This window comes from Castor canadensis, chromosome 5, assembly GCF_047511655.1.
Source record: "Castor canadensis chromosome 5, mCasCan1.hap1v2, whole genome shotgun sequence".
Lineage (NCBI taxonomy): Eukaryota > Metazoa > Chordata > Mammalia > Rodentia > Castoridae > Castor > Castor canadensis.
Window position 1 is genome coordinate 60450112 of NC_133390.1, and position 24792 is coordinate 60474903.

General features: G+C 40.4%; 1 protein-coding gene across 1 annotated transcript in view; it reads left to right on the forward strand.

Annotated features, from left to right (window-relative positions):
- The first annotated feature begins 746 nt into the window (after positions 1-746).
- The window catches only part of Plcxd2 (phosphatidylinositol specific phospholipase C X domain containing 2), a 49972-nt gene continuing 25926 nt past the window's right edge, over positions 747-24792 (forward strand). Inside the window, exon 1 of the mRNA XM_020156239.2 lies at positions 747-1492. Within this exon, the coding sequence (XP_020011828.1) occupies positions 1330-1492 (163 nt within the window). The 5' untranslated portion in view covers positions 747-1329. The remainder of the gene's footprint in view (positions 1493-24792) is intronic.

The window sequence follows — 24792 nt, forward strand, 5'->3', positions numbered from 1 at the left end:
AGAGGGCCTCTCTCCAATATGGAAATTGCAAACAGTGCTACCGCATGACCCGCTCCCTGAATGTTCCCAGACTGTTTCGTCTATTAAAGGGAAGCACACAGCAACTGTCCTCCTCTGCATTGTGGGGGGTACTGTGAAGAGCAAGCGGGACAAAGAATTTGAAAGACAACAGAGCAATGCAAATGTAAAACATCATTGCGTTCTCTTCTGTAAAACGGGAATGATAGCCCAGAACTACCAAGTAGAGTGTAGTGAGTGTGTGAATCTTAACGATGGAATTCTGGAAGCACACATCGTCCTTGATGTTGTCATCCAAATAGGAGATACACCATCTTTCTTGCCCTCACTTTTCTCTCCTATTTCGGCTGCTTCTGTGGATTACGGGAAATCTAATGATTTTTTTTTTTTCTTGAGTAATTGTCATCGTACCGGGCGGTGAGGGGTGGAGAAGGAGTTGGGTAGAGAAGATAGAAACATGTGGCATCTGAGAGCTGACTATGTGGAAGGCAGGAGGAAAGAAAACCTTCTGAGGCCCGAGTGGCCAAAGCCTGCAAGTTTCCACGTCTGCAGCAGCTAGCTGCATCTCGTGCGTGTGCATGCGGCCGGCAGGAGTAGCGACGGGAGCGCTCAGGCCGCGGCGGCGCGGAGGGAGCGGGATGGAGGGGCGCCCCAGGAAGCGCTGACCAATCGGAGCGCGCTGCGCCCGCGGCCAATCACGGGCCGCCTAGCCCGGCAAATCTGCCCGGCAGTGCGAGGCGGGGCTGCCGGGAGTCCGAGAGCCGCCGGTTACTCTTCCGAGCGCCTTTCAGGAAACCCAGGGCGGGGGGCGACTGTGCAGGAAGTCGGGAAGCGAGTGGCAGGCTGGTCACCAGCCGCTGACAAGTAGAGAAGCACACATGGAGCTAGAGATGGCGCGCCCGGGGGCGCACATGTGTGCAGAGCCCTGGGCACGTCTCCGTGCCGGGTGGGCACCTGTCGTGTGAGTAGCTCCGGGCGTGGCTGCCCCTCAGACGTTCCCGGTCTGTAGGATTTATCTCTGCCGGCCTACCTCCCCCATCTCTGGAGAGGAAGGAGGAGAACGTAAGAAGTTTAACCGAGCTGGGACTGAGCAGATTAAGAGAGTGGAGCAGAGGCTGGGCCGAGAGGGTGGGGACTACGGGCTCTGGTTGCTGGGACCCACCTCTCTGACCCATCTTCCAGCCGGAGAGGCATTTTAAGAAGACTGGCGTGACAAAGGTGGTTCCGAAATGTCTAGAAAGTCCGAGCAAGTGATGATCACTGAGTAAGTGGCATTGGGCTGAGCTGCTGGCTAATTTGGGGACGAGAGGGATGCTAGCTCTTAGGAAGGCAAGGAGGAAACTAAGGATGGGGACCATCTGCTCCCCCAACCCCAGCGGGACAAAGACAGCATCGGAGGTCTGCAATGCCGACTGGATGGCCTCGCTCCCCCTTCACCTCCACAAAGTCCCCCTATCCAATCTGGCAATCCCAGGTATTCTTCTATTCCTACTTGTTCACACTGTGTTTAATTCTACCATTTTAGTGTTGCTAATGGGTTGGATTGCTTTTGCTTTTCTGTTGTGCTGAGGCAATAATTGTCAGTGACCCTTTGGTTTCCAAACCAAAACTTAACACAGAAAGCAGCTGCTTTAGAGAGATTTAAGTACACTGCATCGTTTGCACAAGGGGCTTATGAAATGGGATCACTGCACTGTTGTTTTTGTTGGTTTTATTTTGTTTATACTTGATAGCTTCATTCTGAGAATATTAACCTTCTTGATGTTGGGGCCAAGGTATATGAAGGGCGCATTGATCTGACTAAATGAGTGGTCAAGGAAAATGAATAAAAAGTCATTAAAAATTATAGATATGAATCAAAATTAAAACTGAGAAATATTTTGTTTCTCATTTCTCTGAACTTGTATTTTGGAGAGAGAAACAAACAGATAAGCATTAAAAAATGGGTTTGGATTCAGGACTGGTTATGAAGACACATATTTTTGTTGTTAGAAAAGCCAGAAATAGAGAATGCAAGCTCTCACCACAGGAAGTCATTAGGTGTGATGAGGTGATGGTGTTTGAAGTGTTGTCTATATATACACAGGTGTCTGCCTGACTGATCTAGAACTGCAATGTTGAAAAGCACTTCTGCTCCAGCCATTGTCTGTCCAGAGGCTGGGGGTTTTATACCCTGGTATCATTCTCATTAGATTTGTTAGATATGTCCTTTTTCTTCCACTGAAAAGATTGTGAAAGTATGGTTTCTAAGGAAGGATGTTTAGACTACAGTGATCCTGGCCTAGTGCACCAAAGTCCTACAATGCTGACCCTTGGAAAGCACTCCAGCAAGGGATGGACTACTGCCAATTCTTCTCTCACTTGGCCGCATAACAATTGACATTCACCTCTAGACTGACTACTAGACAAACTCAAGCATTCTCTGCACCTGTCTGCCTTTTTTGATGGCTGCAAAGATGACCTCATGCAACCCCTGATCTTTGCTTTCTAGAGCAGCACTGGCTTCAGATTCAGGCTTTTCCGTGTTTATCTCTTCTCTTGGAGGTTTTCCAGGTTCATTGTCCTCCTGCGCCCTTGCTGCTTTTGAGCAAGGAGGGGGCTGCTAAATTTCTTCAGAGTTATAATCACTTCTGTTTTTCTAGCCATTGACTACAGCTCCTTGGGAAATGCCAGATGGTACTTCAGAGCATGTCTTTTCCATGTTTAATTGATGTCTGTGGAGTCATCACTGAAATGATGCATGGGACACTTTTCATATTAGTCATTTGCCTTCGGGCTTTCCATAGAATTATTTTGTTGAGTGATATGGCAGGTAGTGTGTGTTTGCAAACAGAATGGCATCTTAGGCAGGCTGTAAACAGACCTATCATTCAGGGCATGTCCGGGGTAGACTAGGACTTCCTCCTTCCTTGTACTTTGGACAGCTCAAATGTAGCAGCAGCTTTGCTAGTGACTTGGGATTTTGTATTCTGACTCTGAGACTCTAGAAAGAACCTGAGCATTTGTTCTGTGATCTATGGGTTATCTCACAGTTACTAGAATTTCCAGAGGAAGAAAACAGCCAGGGCCTGCTTCTGTAACTGGAAATTCTATGATTAAGCCACTGTGAGGGGACTCAGGAATTTGCTTACCCTGCTTTGTGAAGTCTAGCTCCTAAGCAAAAAAGAGAAAAAATGGCCTTGACTCTTCAAAAGATGCTGGATTCATCACTGTGGAATGTTCTTTTCCCAAGAGTGGAAGGGGCATGAGTGCATGTACATGTAAACACAAATAGGAAAATCACATATTAAGTGCTAGCCATTCATAGACACCCCACTTCTAGTTCTCTCTCTTCTATGTGGAGAGAGCAGTTAAGTTCTGCTAAGCTTTGCTGAGAAATTCAGAAATATGGAGGGCATTTAGGAAGCATAGCCATCATCTTCCTCCTCCTTCCTTTCTTCCTCATAATATCTGGTCTTCACTGAGCTCTCCCCTGCAGAACCCATTGGTGTATATTGCTTCAAGTCCTTACACTTGCATGAAGTAGGTATAAATACCATCATTTTAGAAACAAGGAAATTATTGTCCAGAAAGTTTAAGTAATTTTCTCAAGATCATACAAATGCTAAGTGGCAGATGTATTTAAGCCCTTATGTCCCTGAAAAGCCCCTGTATTGTCCCTGTACCTTTGAGGGTGCCTTGGAAAGTGCAAAGCAGTAGAGGCAGTCACATAACTGAAAACCAGCTTTTGAAGACCATACTCTGTACTGAGTGAAAGAATTTTTAAACTAGGTGGTTTTTATCTGAGTGATTATATATCACTGTGAAGATTAGATAAAAAGGGCTAAGTAGATAGGTATATATCAATATATAGTAGAGATAGATAGGTAGATAGATGTACTTGTTTAGAATTAGAACCTGGTAACTTTTTAAATTCAAATTTAGTGCTTTGACCTGGTGTGTCTGGGGTGTGTGTGTTGTGTGTGTGTGTGGTGTGTTTTCATATGCTGACCTGGGGCAGATCTATTAGAAGGGAGAAGAGCAGTAGTGACATGGGACTGGTCTGGGAAAAGGCAGGAGTTCTGGCAATAATAGCAGAATAGGGATGCAGTAAACTATGTCAGATTGGAGTGCACCTGCTACATTTGCCTAAGTCATGATGGGAGAGAACATGTGTGAATGTGTACTTTTCAACAGAGCCTTGATGTATCATTTGACTCCTGCAACTGTTAAGAACACCTGTTAATCATCAGTGTCATCCACTGAGGTTCTTAGAACTTCAGAATAATCTCCGTGCCAACTGTATAGAATTGTTTGATGTCCAAAGGATAAATGACCTGGAAATTTTAATAGTCAGATTTTTAAATCAAAGCTTTAAACTCTACAAATAATTTCATTGATGTTATTGAAAACTTGATATTTCTTGTGGACAAATGGGCTGATAGGGAAAATATTTTCTGTAATGTATACTGCTTTTCAAGTGAATTCTTTTTCTGTGTATATGTCACTGCTATGTCTGTTTGTATATTACTGCTATGTATTTTTCCTCCTTTCCATTCTTCCTTCCCTCCCCCTCTTCCTTCCCTCCCTCTCTTTCCTCCCTCTCTTTCTCCCTCCTCTCCCTCTGTTCCTTTCTCTCTCCCTCCCTCCCTCTCTTCCTTCCTTCCTTCCTTCCTTCCTTCCTCTCTGCCTCCCTCCCTCTCTTCCTTCCTTCCTTTCTTCCTCCTTGCTTCCCTCCCTCCCTCCCTCCCTCTCTGCCTTCCTTCCTTCCTTGTAGCTATGCTCTTTGTCTTTTATTAAAGGGAAACTATTTAGTCTACTGGGAAGAGCCTTGAACTTAATGGTCTCAAGGTGCGTTGTTGATTTTGCGTGTGTGATATTGAAGAAGTATCTGAATCTCTCAGGACTTGGTTTCTTCAATCGATATCGAGTTACTGAAATATGCAGTCTTTTCCAAATTATTTGATTGATTTGAGGGTTTTGTTTTGTTTATTTGTTGTTGTTGTTGTTTTATGCTCTTTGTCCAAATGTAGAAAAGATGGAAAGAATGATTGAGTCTAAAGCCATTTCTTTATGCCTCTTCAAACAACATGTGATTTTTTTTTCTTATGTGCCACAATTACCCAATATGAAGTGGATCCATTCTAGCATCCTAAAGCAGCTATAAATTAGTTGATCTGAATGAATTTTTACCTCTTCGTATCTTGAGTGCATTTTAAGAAACCTCTATGCTCAGGAGACCAAAAGAAGAATCAAGCCTCAGCTAATCTATTTCTATATATATATATATATATATATATATATATATATATATATATATATATATCTCCACGATACATGGTCTTTTAAAAAGAAAAAAATTGGAATAAGTGTTAAAACACAGAAATAAATAATGTGTTACAGATGCACACAGAATGGAAAGATTAATTTCAATTTTAAGATGAGGAACTGCTTTTTTGAAAAATGGCGTTTGACCTAGATTTGAAAAATGGTCAGGATTTCAAGAAATATAGCTTGAGGAACAGGGTTGGTTTTCCAGGTGAAATAATCCAATTGAACTACATAATGAAGATATGTGTGGGATATAGCTAAAGGATACCCTCTTCCATGCCTCCATTGGCACTTCTCAAAATACTGTTATGTATCTGTCTTTCTCATGGTCTTTGAACAATTTGCAGACAGAGAATATGACTTATTTCTCTTTATAATCCTAAATCATAGTAGATTATATCATCTCAGTCATTGGTGACAGCTGAATGAATAATTTCTTACATAGAACTTCAGAGTATGCCAGCTTAGAAAGTGTGCTGTAGTCACCATGACTTTCTGTTGTGATCAGGACTAAATTGAATAAGTTGGTTAGGTTCTCTTTTCATAAATAGCCACATGAAGATTCCCAACCCATTCCTTGTTCTTTACCATATTTCCGAAGCCCTAGATAAGGCTCATCACAAGCCCCCTTGGGAATGAAAATGCTGAGGCAGATAAAATGGTTAGAATAGGTAGAAGTAGAACTTTGACATAAATTCTGTTCTAAAAACAATTCTTTGACCTAGCATCTTTTCTGCCTGCCTTTTTAAATTCAGTTTGGAGCATCTCTTCTTTCCTGCATGACTGCTGCCTCTTCTTGTTCCCATTTCTTTTTTTCCCCTTTTTGCCTTCTTCCCACTCACCTGGCATGTATCTGCCTTCTCTTTCCAGGGCCACTGTTCCTCAGGTGCCCCTCACTGCTCTGCAGTTCTAGATGGCTCTGTCTTCTCAGTTTGCTGGTGTCCATCCCCTTCTGTCTATCCCTTTGGGATCCTATCCTTTTTCTATACAGTTGTGCTTCATGATTTCTATAGCTCTTCTCACTGTGGGTCCAGGCTCTCTTCCCACCTGGGTGATATAAAGACAAAAATCACTAGGAGGCAAGATAAAAGGACCATTACTCAAATCCTGCTTCTGGAAGTTGAACCAGGTCTTGTGCACCTAATAGAAATTTGAGGGTCATACCAAACGTATGCAAAATAAATTGTGTAATAAAAGTTCTGGCTGGCTCTATTTTGAAGGTATCACAAGCTGTGTGAGTTGGCCTTAGAACAAACCCATTCTTTTCTAGGACTTGAGACTGAGGAAAACCAAGCACAAAGCTGAATCTACCAAGTCTGACTCAATCAAAAAAAAAACTCATTTGTGATAAAAATGGTTTCTTAAATGGGAATGGTTTATTTTTGTGGTTCTTGTTTTTTCTCTGGGTGGTCATGATGAAAAGTAAAAAGAGGCTATAATTCTGGTGTTCCCATTTGCAGGTTTCTCTTCTGAGACAGCTCACCACTTCCTGAACACTACCCCATGCATACTCAAAAGCCACCAAAAATTCAGGAATCACACATGTCTACTAGAAGAAGGATCATGGGCCAGCATGATGGCATATGCCTGTAATCCAAGCACTCAGGAGGTGGAGGCAGGAGGATCAAAAGTTCAAGCTAATCATGGGCTACATAGTGAGTTCCAGAGCAGCCTGAGCAACCTAATGAGAGCTTGTCTCAAAAGACCAGTGACTAGGGATATAGCTCAGTGGTACCATGCTTGCCTAGCGTGCTCACGGCCTTGGGTTTGATCCCCAGCACTGCAAAGAAACAACAACAACAAAAAAATCAGGATTATGGATTTGTTAAGATTATGAATGATCAGAACCAAACTACCTGGATTTGCCAGAATAGGCAATATAACTTTGGGCAAGTAATTTAACGTCTCTGTGTCTCAGTGATAATTATACCACCTTATTTCCTTAGTATAAGAATTAAATTAATCCGTGTGATTGCTAGTACAAAAAAAAGCCATTTGATTATTATTATGTATTTTAAAAATCAATTATAATATTCAAATACTGTGCATAGACTAGACAACATAAAGGAGGGATAAGATACAGCCATACCCTCAGGTAATTTACAATCTGGTTAAGGAGTAGACTATCAAATTAAGCCACACAACTCCATCTCATCAGATTAGGGCAAGTTGACAGCCCCACTTACTTCAAGTTAAGGGAAGGCTGCATGGAGAGTTGCCCCGGATTTGAGAACCAAGGGATCTTAAATATGAGGGCAGCTGATCCAGAGAGCCAGAAAAATCTCCTTCAGTTACTTACTCTGTCTTCTCCACCCATTCCAAATTCAGCTGTCGAACTTTGTCATCTGCAGACATCCAAAGCCTTTGGGAAAATTCAGCCTTCTAAGACATGAGAGACCCTTACTGTTAATTCTGTTTCTGTTTTCATTTCCCCACACCTTTCCCTCCTAATCCAGTCATTTTGTTTAGCTGTAGAGTGAGAGTATTTCAGAGTGCTTTCCTATGAGCCTCCCCCAGGTATTGGAGTAGCTTCACCATCCTTCTGAATACATGCATCATCCCCCACACAAACATGCATACACCTCCCACTTGCCATGACCTTAGCCTCACCCTCAGAGGGCCCAAATTCTAATGACTGTAATTGTTACCCTTTAAAAGCATCCTGCAAGCTGTGCCCACTGACATTTTAGAGCCTACAAGTGTGCGGATTTCATCTTCATGCTTCTCTGTCCAACATGCTTCTGAAGCCAAGGATTTGATCTCTAGCACGTGGTTTGCACTGACCTCCACTAGATGTGACAGGCTGTCTCTATCTCCCTCCAGCCACTGGGAGCTTATGAGCACAGGCACACTAAAGGTAATGTCAGTGAAGTGCTTCTTCTGCATCTTGTAACTTTGTCTTTGGGAAAATCACAAACCACTTTGTAAATGCTGACTAACCCCAATTAGAGTTTTAAACCAGGCCTATGGAGAAAGGGTTATTTATAGACATTGTCATAGATGGGTGTGTTTGTGTGCATGAAAAGAATTTGAACACACATCAAGAAACAAATTTAGGTGGGGAAGAGCCGTGAAATGGTCTGTTTGAGTATTTACACACATGCTTAAGTGGGAATCCTGCCACCTTCTCACTTGTGTCATTAAACGTTGCTAGGACTTTGGATTTTATTGCTGAATACTGATGGGGATTGAACAGCACACAGGAAGAGCACTTTTGCAGATCTGTAGGTAACTCCAAGAGAAAATGGGTTGTGTTGCAGAGGCCTGCTTTGCCTTTAACAAGGACATCTAGGTTGTGTCATCTATTAGACAATTGTCTTTTGTGATTATACTGTCTACCAGGCAACTGAAAATTTTGAAGGCAATAACAGGTTGGTTTTATTAGTTACCAGTTATTCTAGAGCTTGATTCAACCATAGAGAATCATTTTTCCCCCTTGGAGGATATTTTATCAGTATTTTTTTCTGTAGAGATCTGTCAATTTCAAAATAACTGAGAATACAAGAACCATCCATATCCTGCCATACCAATGTCTTGGAGTACAGCAGTCATCTGCAGGGATGGTGGAACTGAAAAATTCCTAGATTCTGTCAGACTGAGATGAATATTTTGTGAACATGGACAATGTGAAGACTTATATACCGAAAGTAATATTCTTAAAGTGCAGTTGAAATCAGATGCATTACAAAAAAGAAAACCAAACATATGAAAGTAAAACCAGTATTCCCTTCCACCCTTTTTGGGTTTGAGTTCAGATCCTGGCAGGAAGTACCCATATAGAATTTATATGAGCACATTGTGTTAATTTGGCTTTTAAAAAATCAGTGTTTGTTTACTCTTTTTCTTGTTCTGCTTCTCATTGCTTATGTAGAAAAATTGTGTTCATTTAAAGGAAAATTATAAATTCAAAAGATGTTTATTAAGCACCTGTTTTGCCAGTTATTCTGTTAGATAAGGCAATTATAGTGATGAATGAGATTTGTCTTCCTGCTCTCTATGAAGTTATGCTCTTAGGAAAAAAGCAAAACTTCAAACATGGTAAAGAATGCGTAGGATATAACACTGAGAAAATCAATATCTAATTCTGTTACTAGTGGGAGGAGGAAAACTTGATAGACTAGGCTTCCAAGAGGAGCTGACTTTTGGGTTGAGTCATAAAGAGCAAGGAAGCCAGATGCCAGTGGCTCCTTCCTGTAATCCTAGCTATCAGGAGGCAGAGATCAGGAGGATTGTGATTAGAAGCCAGCCCATGCAAATAGTTCTGGGAGACCCTATCTCGAGAAAACCTTTCACCAAAAAAAGGCTGGTGGAGTGGCTCAAGGTGTAGGCCTTGACTTCAAGCCCCAGTACTGCAAAAAATAATAATAATAAAATAAAATAAAAATAAAGAACAAGGAAAAGATAACTAGATATTTCAGGTAGAGGGAGAGTGTCACAACACAGAGGGACAGAGATATGAAAGATGATGATGACCTTGAAGTAACCCAGGCAGTCTGGTATGGTCAGAGAATATATTTCATGTAAAGAAAAGAATGGAGAAGAGGCTGGAAAAGTAGACAGGAATTAGATCCTAATGAGTCTCATTTGTCATGCCAAAATTGAATGTTATCCTGAAGGCAAAATACAGTCACTGAAAGACAGGAATGGGTGAAAACCCAGAAAATAACTGCAAAAGAATAAAATGAAACAAAATGACCCATCAGTTATTAGAGCTAGTGAGAGGCAAGAAGAAAAACTCATTGTTTCTTTCACTCTATTCAACTTGTGTGTTAATTACCCTCCATATGCCAGGCTGTCTCCCAGGCACTGGTAAGTCATCAATGATCAATACAGACATGGTCCCTGTCTTCAAAGAGCTAGTTAGACAAACAGACATTTAATCACCTATACTGGGGAGGTATAGGTTGCAGCTGAAAGAGCATATGACAGGGGCACCTTAACAAGATGTGGGAATCCAGGGAGGCCTCCTGGAGGAAGTGATAATAAATTAAACCTCAAAGAATACTTAGGAATTAGCCCTCAGGATAAGAGGAACAGGATAATAGAGTTCTAGAAAGGGGAAACCATATGGGTGAACACATTGAAGAGAGACATTTATGAACTGAGATAATTCATTATAATAGTGTCTTTATTTGCAAAATGGAATGTGACAGGGGTAAAAGTGGTAAAGGTCCAATAAACCACATTAAAGGCATTTAACTTTGCCTTAACAGGAGCATAAAAGGTTTTAAGCATGTGAATGACAAAGTCAACCTTGTGTTTTGGAAAGATCACTTGAGCTGCAGCACAAAATGTATGAGAACCAGGAAGAAGTGTGCCCAAGGGGATAAGTCAGGCAGCTGATGAGATCATCCAAGTGGAAGGTGATCTGACCTGACGAAGAGAGTAACAACATGGGCAAGAGAAGGGACAGACTAGGAGGCATTTAAGAAGTATCAACAGAACTTGGTGATTAATTGAGGATGAGAGAGAGATACAATTGACTTGGGTAAGTGGGAGGAAGGGGATACCATTTCCAGAAATCAGGGTGCAGGGAAAGCAGCAGGTTAGGGGTGGTGGAAGGAAGCAGATATACTTAGTCTGAGTTTGAGGCACCTATGGAACATTTCAGAATTTGGAGAAAGGCATAGGTAGTGCCCAGTGGAGATAATTTCAGAGCTAATTCTTACATTTCACCATTTGCCAATATTCTACACCCATAGCTAATATCAAATGGTTCAAGTTTAAAACTGGTATCCTCATTTTTCAAATAAATTTGTTTAGATTTCAACTGAATTTTGAGTCCAAAACTGTCCCACCTTCCGATGTGCTAGTGGAGTCTTCTGCCTATTCTGTTATTTCTTGTTTTACTGTCTCCCCCACCATATTGGCAGCTGGAGTGGGGCTCAGGGAGTTTTAGCTGTGTGCAGCATAGAATTTTGTAGTCAAATGTATAGTTTAATATAACTTCTTGTTCCCTAAACATTTTCCTGATTTCCCCTTAACCTTCTTTTGTAACATTCTTTTCTGTTAAAAACTGACATGCTGTCAAAGAGAATAGGATTATTTTAGAGCCTGCAAGACTCCTAGAGATGGGGGAGAGACCAAGTGGCCCCGTGAAGGGTTGCTTTACAAAAATAATGCCATCTATCTGGAGACAGAGCAGGACGCATATTATCAGAGAAGTTAAAGCATTTCTTATTAGTGAACTATCTATACAATATCTTATTGAAGGTGGAACTGGGGTCTATTGGATACTTGAGGAAGAGAAAATATTTGAAAGAGCCCCCTATATACAGAGGGCTTTAAAATGTCTCCCATACATGAAAACTCTTTTGGCCTACATAAATCATAAGACTTGGGAGCACCCTGTAGAGTCTTAGGGTTGGTGTCCCGGTTGTGCCTGTCAAGACAGCTTAGGATAGGGCTGGGGTCTGTGAGAGACAGGCCCTTAGCCACAGAAGTAGAACTTGTATCTTTTTAAAACATTTCTTGTACATCTGGAAAACATCCAGAAAACCTCTCATTTACTCCAACTCTAACCCATCCAGTTTGTTGGGGGAAGACCAGGACCTCAGGCTGCAATCTGCCTCAGAGAATGGGTTGTCTTTTGGTTTCTGCACACACACAAAAAAGAGTAAATTGATCAACATCCTCTACTTCCAGGTGTCTGCCTTACACATTGCTTTGCTGTGTTGTGAATAATTAAGAATTCAATAGGCAACTGATTAAAAATTAAATTGGCCACATGGCTCTCTCAGATTTTGCTGGCAGCTTTATGGTTATAATTAACATTTTCCCACATGCCTTGTGAAAAATAATCAAGCCTGATAAGTGAAGTTTATCCCTTTGGGGTGGCAGGAAGGTTTAAAGATGCTGTTCTTTGGTTTGGGAGACTACTAAATCCTGAATCTTGGACTTAATGATGGTTAGTTTTTAATACCCTAAACACACTCAGCCTTTGTGCATTTCTTACTATAGAGTCAGGTTCTCTACATATGCATTATTTTTTCAAGGACCTAATTCAGGTGTGTGAGGTGGGAGACCCCAAAGAGAAGTTTTTAGAAAATAATTCACACAGGTTATAAATTCCAGGGAATCTATTCTCTGGGATTTTTCTTTTTAAGTTTTTCAGTGCAATATTTTATTATAGCTATTTTTTTTAGTCATCCTTTCTGGTTTATTTTTGTCCTGTGTGTTTTGTGACACATTTTTCTTCATTGACCCAGATAACTCAAGCTAGAAAGACAAATGGCAATAAATGGAACTGGGGTAAACAGGTACTAGGGGTGAAAATGTGGAGAGAATAAACTTCACCTACAGGAAGAAAAGGGATGGCCCAAAGAAAAATTTGGAAAAGGATCTAGAGACCTAGACTTACCAGTCATAGGCAACTCTAAACATTTGTTTATTCAAGTACCCATGCATGCATTTACTCTATTGACATGTGTTCGGTCTCTCCTATATGGCAGAGACTTACTAAGTGTGGTGATATGGACATGAATTAGACAATTAAACATGAGCCTACCCTCAAAGACTTGCAGCCAGATAATTATAATACAGTGTCCTGAGCTCATCAAGTTTATGCTAAATGCCATGGAAGCACAGAGGAAAGAGAAGTTGAAACTGTGTGGTGGAGTTAGGTGACGCACAGACTCATGATTTCAAGGAGGGCACACACAAGTAATTAAAATGGCAAGCCCAAGGATAATAAGGTAGTTTCCAAGGACGGGAATTTTTTTTTAAACAAATTTGTTGCCCTATCCAATATAACCATATAACCCATTTCACACATTTACAATTAACTTTGTATATTACTATATTCTCAGCTCAGGTCACAGAAATATTTTAATGTACAGAATTATGATTTGTTTGTATCAAATTCATAGTAATTTGTAAAGATTAAATATCTTAGATGCTTTTCTATGAAAACTGCTCAAATTCCAGCACGTGGGATGCTAAGGCAGGAGGAGTTTGAGAGCAGCCTGGGCTACATAGTGAGACCCTGTCTCAAAAACATTCCTCCCAAAGCCCCCAAAACTCTACCCTAAATATCTCAAGCATTTAAGAATACATTCTCATTATTATATCTGTTCTTAATAATTTTTTATCTTATCTATATCTTTATTATTTTTTTCCTTTTTTTTGTGGTCCAGAGGTTTTGAACTCAGGACCTCACACTTTCTATTTTTTTTTTCTTTTTTCTTTTATTATTCATATGTGCATACAAGGCTTGGTTCATTTCTCCCCCCTGCCCCCACTCCCTCCCTTACCACCCACTCCGCCCCCTCCCGCTCCCCCCCCCTCAATACCCAGCAGAAACTATTTTGCCCTTATTTCTAATTTTGTTGTAGAGAGAGTATAAGCAATAATAGGAAGGAACAGGGGTTTTGCTGGTTGAGATAAGGATAGCTATACAGGGCATTGACTCACATTGATTTCCTGTGTGTGGGTGTTACCTTCTAGGTTAATTCTTTTTGATCTAACCGTTTCTCTAGTTCCTGGTCCCCTTTTCCTATTGGCCTCAGTTGCTTTAAGGTATCTGCTTTAGTTTCTCTGCATTAAGGGCAACAAATGCTAGCTAGTTTTTTAGGTGTCTTACCTATCCTCACCCCTCCCTTGTGTGCTCTCGCTTTTATCATGTGCTCATAGTCCAATCCCCTTGTTGTGTTTGCCCTTGATCTAATGTCCACATATGAGGGAGAACATACGATTTTTGGTCTTTTGGGCCAGGCTAACCTCACTCAGAATGATGTTCTCCAATTCCATCCATTTACCAGCGAATGATAACATTTCGTTCTTCTTCATGGCTGCATAAAATTCCATTGTGTATAGATACCACATTTTCTTAATCCATTCGTCAGTGCTGGGGCATCTTGGCTGTTTCCATAACTTGGCTATTGTGAATAGTGCCGCAATAAACATGGATGTGCAGGTGCCTCTGGAGTAACAGTCTTTTGGGTATATCCCCAAGAGTGGTATTGCTGGATCAAATGGTAGATCGATGTCCAGCTTTTTAAGTAGCCTCCAAATTTTTTTCCAGAGTGGTTGTACTAGTCTACATTCCCACCAACAGTGTAAGAGGGTTCCTTTTTCCCCGCATCCTCGCCAACACCTGTTGGTGGTGGTGTTGCTGATGATGGCTATTCTAACAGGGGTGAGGTGGAATCTTAGTGTGGTTTTAATTTGCATTTCCTTTATTGCTAGAGATGGTGAGCATTTTTTCATGTGTTTTCTGGCCATTTGAATTTCTTCTTTTGAGAAAGTTCTGTTTAGTTCACATGCCCATTTCTTTATTGGTTCATTAGTTTTGGGAGAATTTAGTTTTTTAAGTTCCCTGTATATTCTGGTTATCAGTCCTTTGTCTGATGTATAATTGGCAAATATTTTCTCCCACTCTGTGGGTGTTCTCTTCAGTTTAGAGACCATTTCTTTTGATGTACAGAAGCTTTTTAGTTTTATGAGGACCTCACACTTTCTAGGCAAGTGCTCTACCACTTCAGCCACAACCCTAGCCCTATTTTATTATTTTTAATTGGCATCTAATTGTACATATTTATGGGATATGGTATGGTAATTCAATAAATATATACTCTATATCTGTCTTTAACTTTTATTCACATAGAAGGCAATGTGGAGAAGTCATTCCAAGTGTAGCTTGGCCTGTTAGCACATGTGGGATCAAGTTATCAGAGAGTTGACCTTGAGTAAAAAGCCTAACCTTTCTGCCCCTGAGTTTTCTCATTTGTAAAATGAAGTTAATTACAGTAGCCACTGAACAAGCACAAAGTTAGAAGGAAGCACAACTCACAAGACCGCCCTCACTCTAACACCACTTAGAGGTTTCAGAGTCCTCGAGATCACCTTAACACTGATAATTTTCTAGAATGCATAGAACTGACTGAGAGCTGTATACTCATGGTTAATGTGTACTGTCGTGAAAGCCTGCAGATTAAAATCAACTAAGGGACAAGGTACATACAGTAGAGTCTAGAAAAGTTCTGAAGGTGGAACTTCCAGTTGCACTCTCCCATGCAGTCAGTCTTTCTTTTCTGGAACTAATGTGTGACATTACGCAGGAAGTATTGGTAACCAGGGAAGCATATCTGAGCTTCAGTGTCCAGATTTGATTGGGCCTCCATATGACTAACTTTGGCATCTAGCCGTTCCAAAGTTTTAACCTACACCCCTGTGACTCAAAAACCCCATCACAAATCACAGCCTTTGACTTTCCCTTTTGGCCTCAAAGTCTCTAGGCAAACAAAAATACTCTTTTTCAGTCAGGACATTCCAAGGGTTTAATGGATAGCCTCCCAGGACCAAGGTCAAAGACTACATTTCTTTTGAGGTAATGTTAAATTATGATGCAACAAAGGTTTTTTGAAGAACCAAACAAGATGATATGTACAATGTAATTAGAATATTGCCTACACAAAATAAATGTGATATTTTTATGTAGCTATTATTATCAATTATTTTTTTGGTTACTTAATATATATTGGGAGTATCATAATAGATATTGTAGGAATTTTTTTTAATGACAAAGCTTTACTTTATGTATCTTGAGGGGTTTATACAAGAGTTCAAATAAAGTCGATGAAATCTTGGATGCACTGGGTGCCTAGTAAAGCAACAGCCAGTTGTTCTGGGGAACCAGAAGAGGGGGCCAGTTGTTAAGGAACAACTTTGCTGAAGAGGGCACCTGTAACTTGGACTATGAAGGATGGTGGGATTTCAGCATGGGGAGAAAGGGTATTCCAGACAGAGGGAAGTCAATGAGCAAACATAAGGTGGGAGACAACTTCAGGAAACAGAAGGGCTGCCACAGCTACCATAGAAGTGACTGGTGAAAGAAATGGGGAAAAAATCTGGTAAAACTTGAGCCAGATTAAACAGGCTTTCAATATTGTCCTTGGTAGTTTGGTTTGTAGCCTACTAGGGGCCAGAGACAATTTAGGTCCTGAAGAGAATTATGGGAAACATACTCTTTGAACTGTTCTTTTCTCTACCATGACACCTTCCCTTCCAGTGCCCACCCTCACTTCACTTGGCCTAATTCACTTGGCAAATTCATCCTGCAAGAAATAGCTCAGGACTGACATCTGTGCAAACCTCTGCTACAGATGGGACACAGTATACCCACAGGGCTGTGTCCTATCTTTCCACTTGGTGTAGAGTTGGTATCTGGTTCAGAATAAGCACCTTATGGAAAAAGTATAAGAAGGGAAGGATAGGGGAAGAAAGAGATGTGGAATCTTGAAATATCTACAAAGGATTTAATTCCAAAGAAGAGATATTTCTAGTTAACTGTAGGAGAAACTAGGACACACAGGAAGCAAGGAATAATGCCTAGGGTAAGTCAAAATCTTATTGCTGCATTTCAGAGTCTTCTTAAGATGCTCCAAAGCTTTTAAAATAAGAACAAGTATAATTATAATAATAACAGAAACAGAAGAATGGCCTGTGTGCATTATCTAGTTGTTCAATATTGCTTTAATTGATTTGTATAAACCCAGTTCATCTGTAAAACATCCCAGTGATATAGGTACTCTTATTATCCCCATCTTACAGAAGAAGAAATTGCAGTACAGAGAGATTAAACAGATTGCAAAAACAATCCTGATAACAATACTAGAAATGTGACAAATTGGTCTTGTAAATCCAATTCATTTTCATGTATACATTTCTAGAGCTGGAGGCAGACCCAGTGTTGGGCTGAAGCTTCCATTCTCTTTGATGTAATAAAGAAGAGTTTTCTTTTCACCTGAGGCTGTCTGTGGCCATACCAGGACTCCAGTGGGCAAGCACCATAGGATGGTTATGTGTGAAGGACTACGTGCTGGACTGCTGACCTATTCAGACTGAACAAGTTGCATTTTATTTTTCTTCCAAGACCAGACATTTAGGAGGCTTTTTATTGACTCAGAACAAAAGCAGCCCAGTGGTTTAAGTGGTCTGTGTAGTAATCACCCAGCAAGGCTCCGCAGAGAAAAAATGTTTCTGCCTCTATAAAGAACGACCAACATGAGGCATTAGCAGGTCTGCAGCCTCCTCAGAACATTGGTCTTTGAGGATGAGGTGTGTTTTCACTCACTTTACCTGCTGAGTGTAATGTATAATTCTCCTTTACACCCATTATTTCATGTAATTTAGACTGCTACTTACTGCATTTTCCCTATTCTTTTTTCTTTTTTCTTTCCTCTGTCAGAGTGCCTGGCTTAACCCTTCATTTATGGAAAGGAAAAAAACCCCTGTATTGCCTTAGAGGGGACCTAACTGAGATGCTTCCCTGTATCTTGATCATTCTTCAGTTTGTAAATGAATCTTACCCCTGCCCTGTGAAAAAATTGGCCAAATTAGATGAGTATGGTGTTTTTATTTCCCTCAAAGTTTCACAATAAATTTTGTTTTTAAAATGCCCCTCAAAGCAATGAAACCCCCACCTTTGGAATAAAGGGAACTGTACATAAATGCTGAACAAGAAGTGAACTTCCAACCAATGCATTCGATTAATGTAGTGTAGAGCCAATGTCAGCCTACAGGAAGATGCTCCCCATGAATCTGTGGGAGGGGAAAGAATTTCTCCAGCAATTTGACAAAATTCTCAAATGAACCGAAAAGAAATAAATACATCCTTTGTGTTTGGAATTATTTGCTTTTATGCAAATATTATGAATTAAATCTGCAAGTCCTTTTCTGTGTAAATATAGTAAGATAAAAGAAACATTATTTCTTTATAATGATTAATAGTACTTGTTTAATAGAGTCATAACTTCGTTTAATGTACAGGTAATAAGTAGAAGTATCTACTTCTTAAGACAGAAGAGACGCTGAGGTTTATTTCTCCTACCATCCTCAGCTAGAATTGGAGAAGCTGAGCTCCAAATATAAGTTTATAAGCCCAAATTCACCCAAGTACTCAGAGCAGAACCAGCACTGGGACCAAGCCTCTGAGCAATGGAATTCAAAGGAAATGTTTCCTCAACTGAAAGTTAGAGTGCCCTCCTGTGTCCTTACATAGAAATTCTTTTGGTCTTTTCAAAATTTAAAATGGCTTTCATCTTTCCATCAGCTGTCCTATGTTAAGATGAGGGAGGGCCAGGCATTTAGCTCTAAAGAAAAAACCATGGGATGTTTTTGGAAGTACATGAGCAAACACTGTTTTTGACTTGTTTAATCAGTAAGGATATAGAGGAAGTTGTTTCATCCCTGGAGTGTCTTTGTATAGACTTGAGTTTCTGTCCCAGGCAGCCACTTGCTGTTATTCCAATCCTGAATTAATTGTAAAACCTGCCTGAGCCTCAGTTTCTTCATCTATAAAATCCAGGCATGTAATCACAGGCCTGCGGGATTGTGGCAGAGATCAAATAAGGTGATGTAAATAAAATGCCCAGCCTGGCATTTGGTAATAAGCACTCAATAAACTGAAGTCATTTTAATTATTTTCAGACAAGAGCCCCTGCCAGAGACCACCAGAAAGCTAATGATGAAACTTGAAGTGCAATTACTGGGGGGGAAGGGAGGATAACCAGAATGTCTTTTAATTCTTGGATGAAAAGGTTTCCATGAACTCTGACAACAAGGCAAAAGAGAGTTATTTTTAAAGAAATACATGCTGAATATGTGATTCCTCCAAAATAAATTTCTTTTTCAAAGAGGGAAGTATAAGTGATGATAAACCACATGGGTTTTGGACAGATGGAAGCCCTTTCAGTCTGAATCTAGGAGGCTAAGGGTCCAGCCATCAAACAAAGCCTTTATTATGAAAGAAAATATTTGAGAACTGATCCTTTTAATGTCATTAACTCAGTTCTTTTAGAAATCTTTATTTATTGAGATGTTAGTCATATTAAAATTAATAAAAACAGGTTGAAAAAAACAATAGCTGGATGGATTCATCCTTTTAATTTTCTTCAGTGCTATGAGCTATCTCAGCTAAAGTGTTCAGCAAAATTGCAGTAAATCAAGTCTTTTTGCCCCAGTGAACTTTCAAAGGTTCCCTCTTCCCCCCAGGATTTCTTGTAGCTATCCTTTTTGTATGCGTGGCAGGGAAATATCATTATTTATGATACAAGGAGACTTGACCTTTAAATGTCAGTGCAAGTGCAGTCTGGCCGTTCCATCAGTATCTTCCACCCGCTTATTGGAGAATTGCAGGAAATAGTTCTTCAGTGTTTAATGGCGAAAAGGGAGAGAGAAAGGAACACAATACCACTGCCTCCATCTTTTTCTTATATAACCAGGGAAAAGTGAAGGAAGAATTGGGCTGGCTTCTATTTTCTGAACTTAACTAGTAGCACAATCACAGGAAGTTATATGGACCCTGTTTCCTTGCAAGAGCAGAAGAAAGGCTGCTCAAGAGTTCACCAGCCTTGCCCCTCAGCCCCAGTGGCTCTCTCACCCTTTCTGGTAATATGGTATGCAGTCGCTGATGCTGAGACATTTATTATTTATAGAGAGTTCCTCATCAGCCTCTCTGTGTCTATGGGGGAACAGAGAGGGAACCTTGGAGCCCTGGCTGGGTTCTGCACCACTGGTGCTCAGCTGGGCAGTGGGGGACATCAGCTGGGTGCTCTCTGTGCCCACAAATCTGTAGTCAACTAAGGAAAAGGTATTCTGTGCCTCATACTTGTAAGTCTCCTATTTGTGGGGATTAACTGAACAATGCATTTTCTTCTTCTTGTAGTTGCTGGTGTTTATCTCATTTTTCTTCTTTATGCTTTTGGGTCCTTATAGGGTACACCATTTTTCTCCATAGAATACCCCTGCATCTATACATATCTTGCTTATGGCGCTTGTATCACTAGCCCTTTATGGTAGGGCTTTAATTCCAGTGTACCAAGAAAAAAAAATGTTCATCAAGGGGTTATTTTAGGGCTGGAGTATAGCCCAGTGGTATGCACAAAGCCCTGGGTATCATCCCCAGCACAGCAAAAATAAAGGGGGAGGGGTGGTTTTAAGGAGTCTGAGTTGATGAGAGAAACTTCTTCTTGTATTTTTCCACCTATTTCTCCCCTTCCACCACCTTCTTCCCCAGCAAGAGCTACCCCTGTGTGAGGACTCTTGGTTTAGCCATAACTGAGCCAGGAGGAATGGTCCCACAGAGCAGAGCTTCTAGTGGGGCACGGTCTCAGAACAAAGGTGGACTGAGAAGCATGTATGCTTCAGGTACAAAATAATAGGGTATCCCTTCAAACTGTCACTTTAGAAATATTTATTCATCATTTAGTGAAAGATGCTGAAGTGAAACTGTACTGCATTCTTGAGAAATCACCATTCATTTTGTCTCCTGTCCCAACTCTCTGAAGCCCCCTTTATCTCCCATTGCTTTTTTCCTTTATGTCTCAGCCTCCTCTCCAGCAGCTAGGCTTCTCTCCCTTCCTCAGCAGAGCAGTTGAGGTCTTTCCAAAGCTTCTGCCTCCACACGTGCATACCCCACCCAGTGATAATACCATTTCAGATATGTCAAAAGCCCATCATGCCAGAGATGAATATTTCACTTGTACATGGCAAACAGAAGATACCAAAATTACCAGGAATCACGCTGTTGGGAGGAGAGTGGGGATTACAAATGCCTTGTTCATTCTTATCACATGTTCATCTTCAGCATAAGGAGTTTGCTATGTGCATTGAAGAGAGCTTTTCTGTGTTAACATCTTGCCCATTTTGTAAGGAGTTATTGGTGGAAACCCATATCAACTGGCCCCAGATTTGCAGCTTCTACCAGCAATGCTTTTATATCCCTGGTAGGCTGGTCCCCTCTGCCACTGCTCTGCTGGCGTGCCCCTCAACATGGCCAGACCTGGAACTCCTCAGACCCAACAGAACTGGCTGCTGTCATCAGTCAGAAAGACATCAAAAAGGAAAGTGAGCTGGGAAGGGCCTCCATGAGAAGTCAGGGCCCCACACTAGGGAGTCTGGAGTCCAACTGGTTCAGTGCCCTCTGAAGGGCCAGACTGGTGCCCTGTGTAGACTTTGTCACCACACCAGTCTGAGAATGGAGATTCATGCCAAGGAAATAAAGCAGTTTCTTCCAGGAACTTGACCTTGCTGATTACTTCCATATGCATATTGAGACAGGTGGGTTTAATCATCTGTGAAATTAAGCATCAATGTCTCCAAACCTTAGAAAAAGTAGCCAGTTTTGAATCAAATGATTTGGAGTGGGAATGTTGTTTTTTATTTTTTTTGGTTTTTGTTGTTGCTGTTGTTTTGGGCAGTACTGGAATTTGAACTCAGACAGAGCTTCATACTTGCAGGGCAGGCACTCTACTGCTCCAGCCATGCCCCCAGCCTTTTTTGCTCTGCTTACTTTTAGAGCTAGGACCTTGCTCTTTGCCCAGGCTGGCCTGGACCACATTTCTCTTATTTTACAGCTCCCACTGTCACTGGGATGACGGGTGCACACCAGCATGCCCAGCTTTTTCCCACTGGGGTGGGCTCACACTAACTTTTTTGTACAGGCTGATCTGGAACCACAGTCCTCCTGATTTCAGCCTCCCAAGTAGCAAGGATTACAGGCATGCACCATATTCCCACTCTGGCTGTTGGAGTGGGAATGTTTTAACTGCTTTCATTTTAGTATATTGGATTTTTTTTTAATTTCTTAAAAATCATAGGTCATTCAACTGCAAGCACTTTTAGTGAGATAATGTTTTGGGGGGCCTCAACCTCATTATTTAGCCCATTTTCTAAAAAAACGTTGAGGGATTTCTTAATAGAAATTCTATGAAGACAGAGTCTTCTGGTGGCTATATAAATCAAAACGTGAAATCCTTTTATTTTCTCAGAAAAATCCAGCCCTTTAAAATCACTGACCAGATAACCAGGCCATTATCTCTAAAACTCAAACTTAGACAGTCAGTTTGAAGAGGAACTGTTGTTTAGCTGAGTGTCTCAATTTCTGATCCCAGTTCCATTTGGGGTTTGTCCTCTCTTTAGAGGTAGAAGCAAGTCACTCTCTGTTTGGCTTAGTCACAGCCTCCTCTTTGTCTCCAGTAGGACACTGCTTTGTCTCCTGCTTTGCACCAAGTGTCTTCCGGCACAGTTGAGCTCTTATTACTGAACAGACACCTTCTGGTACCTAGCGTCATGTGAGTGACCTAGCTTTACTAAAATAAAGTGTGAGCAAGATTTTTGGTCTTTTGTTTTGGGCACCCTTAGTATTTTGTAATTGTCGTTTTTTGGAAAGGAGAGGGTTTCTACAGCTAAAGTCTTATGAATTAATCCAGAATATAGAATTTGTATGTGGTATGTGTGTCTTATATTTAATTTAGAAAAAATAAAATTTGACATTCAGTGCAATTTTATGCAACCTCAGCTATGGTGGATAACAAAGAAAGTTGCCTGCACCTGGTGGGGATTTTTTTTTGTTTGTTTTGATCATTTTGCAAGGTACCTGCATTTTCTGGCCTCATGTGACAGACAAGTTATGGGCTAATAATCAGAGAAAGAACATGCAAATTGCATATTATGAACTAAATTTCATATTTTGAACTAAAATTCAGACTGAGGTAAACTATACAAGCCCTCAGCGAACACGCTGACTATTCCTAATAGAAAACACATGTGCATTCAGTTGGTGTTTTCAGCCCAAGCTTACAATGAGCCAGGATGTCTTAGTTTCAAAAGAAATAATATGATGAAATCCTGATAAAAATTTGGAATTAAATGGAGTTTAGATGACTCTTATAAAAATGAGCTTAAGTAATATTTGTCTTTAAAAGAGTGTTTGGAGACCAGTTATGAATATCTATTAGAAACTCTGCATTGGTATCAGAAAAATATTTCAGTGAAATAGTTGTTTTTCAGTTCTTTTAAACATATATTCCTAAATAAACAAAAGATAGTTTTTTGTCTCGAGTTCATTTTTTTCTTGATTTCATTCCATTAGGCCAGTTTAGTGTCAACGTGTACATAGAGACATGCACATGGATTCTCTGGTAACCGAGAGGACATTAGTTCCAGACACCCCTACCCTCCAGATTCTTGCTACCTAAACATTTTCTATGACAACTTATAAGATTTGTTTTACTGGAAATTTACTGCCTGGATCAAAAATCCCAGTGCAGTGGATTCACATGCCTAAGCTGTAAAAACATCTAGGGTGCAGATACATCCAGGTGAGAAGGAGGAAGACATGTCATATCCCTGGCTCTGCGGTTCTCCCAACAGGCTTGAGTTGTGCATGAGTGCTCTCAACTTACCACATTATCGAGTGAAAAATCTCTTGTCAAAAAGCAACAAACAGGCTATAAATAAAACAGGAAACTTAAGAGAGCTACCAAGCCCTAACATGCAAAGAAAAAGAGGAGTGATAAAGCATGTGGAGAAAGGTGAACTGACATAAACTCAGCCATGCCCAGTCTCCTAAGAACTCTTCAGTATTGCAATATGAATATTTTGGTTCTGGTGTTAGTGTTTCAAATATATTTGGGGGCTGAGATGTAGCTCAGTGATAGAGCACTTGCCTAGCATGCATGAGGCTCTGGGTTCAATCCCAGCACCAAAAAAGAAAAGACATATATATATACATATATATATACATATATATATATATATATGTATATATATATGGAATATATATATATATATGTATATATATATGGAAGATTCTTTGTGGATGGTTATATAGATGTTTGAGTGTTTTAAGCAATACAATAGATTTGTTTTTCTATAGAAATCATTTAGGATGTCTAATTCTATCATGTTAAAAGTAAAAAGTACAAGAACATCCTTGTAATTTTCCCTACTATACTTTTACGTTGTGTAGTCACTGCATTTACTTATTCCTTCCCAATTGTTGATATAGGAATAGACTGGAGATCATTTATATGTTTAGTTTTAGTGCCAAGTTAAACTTAAATTATATAATACTGGGATCTGACTTTACTCCTTTTGATGTTGATTTTACGTGTAATGTAAAATAAATCACTTTAAACTTCAGACTTCATTCTTCCTGTTAACTGTCATGGCAGATCCCTAAATATATTCACTGAGATTATTATATTTACTGAAATTATTTGTTTCTCAGATAGTATTATCCTAGTAAAAGATGACAAATTTCTTAATAAAGAGCAGTAATATGCTTGAGCCCATTTTGCTGGCCAAGAGGTCCTCCAAGTGCTTACATAAGTAACCCATTTAGTCTTCACAATTTGCCAATGAAGTTGGTGGTGTCATTAGCTCCATGTTGCAGGTGAGGTACAGCATTGCATGTGCAGAGCTAGTAAGCAATAGAGCCAGGATTGTAACTCTGGCACCACGGTGCCAGACCCAGTACACTTAACCATTTGTAAATTTCTGTTTCCTAAACTGACATCTTGTAAACTGCTAGTTTGGGTCCTTTGAGGCTGAGTAAACAGAGAAATGACTTCTTATTCCTAAAGATAGCAAGTGGGAATATTTAAATGATAACTGGCAAGGAGGGAATTGAATGGTTCCCAATCTATTAGTATTTGGGGAAGGGAACACAACTTCCCAGCA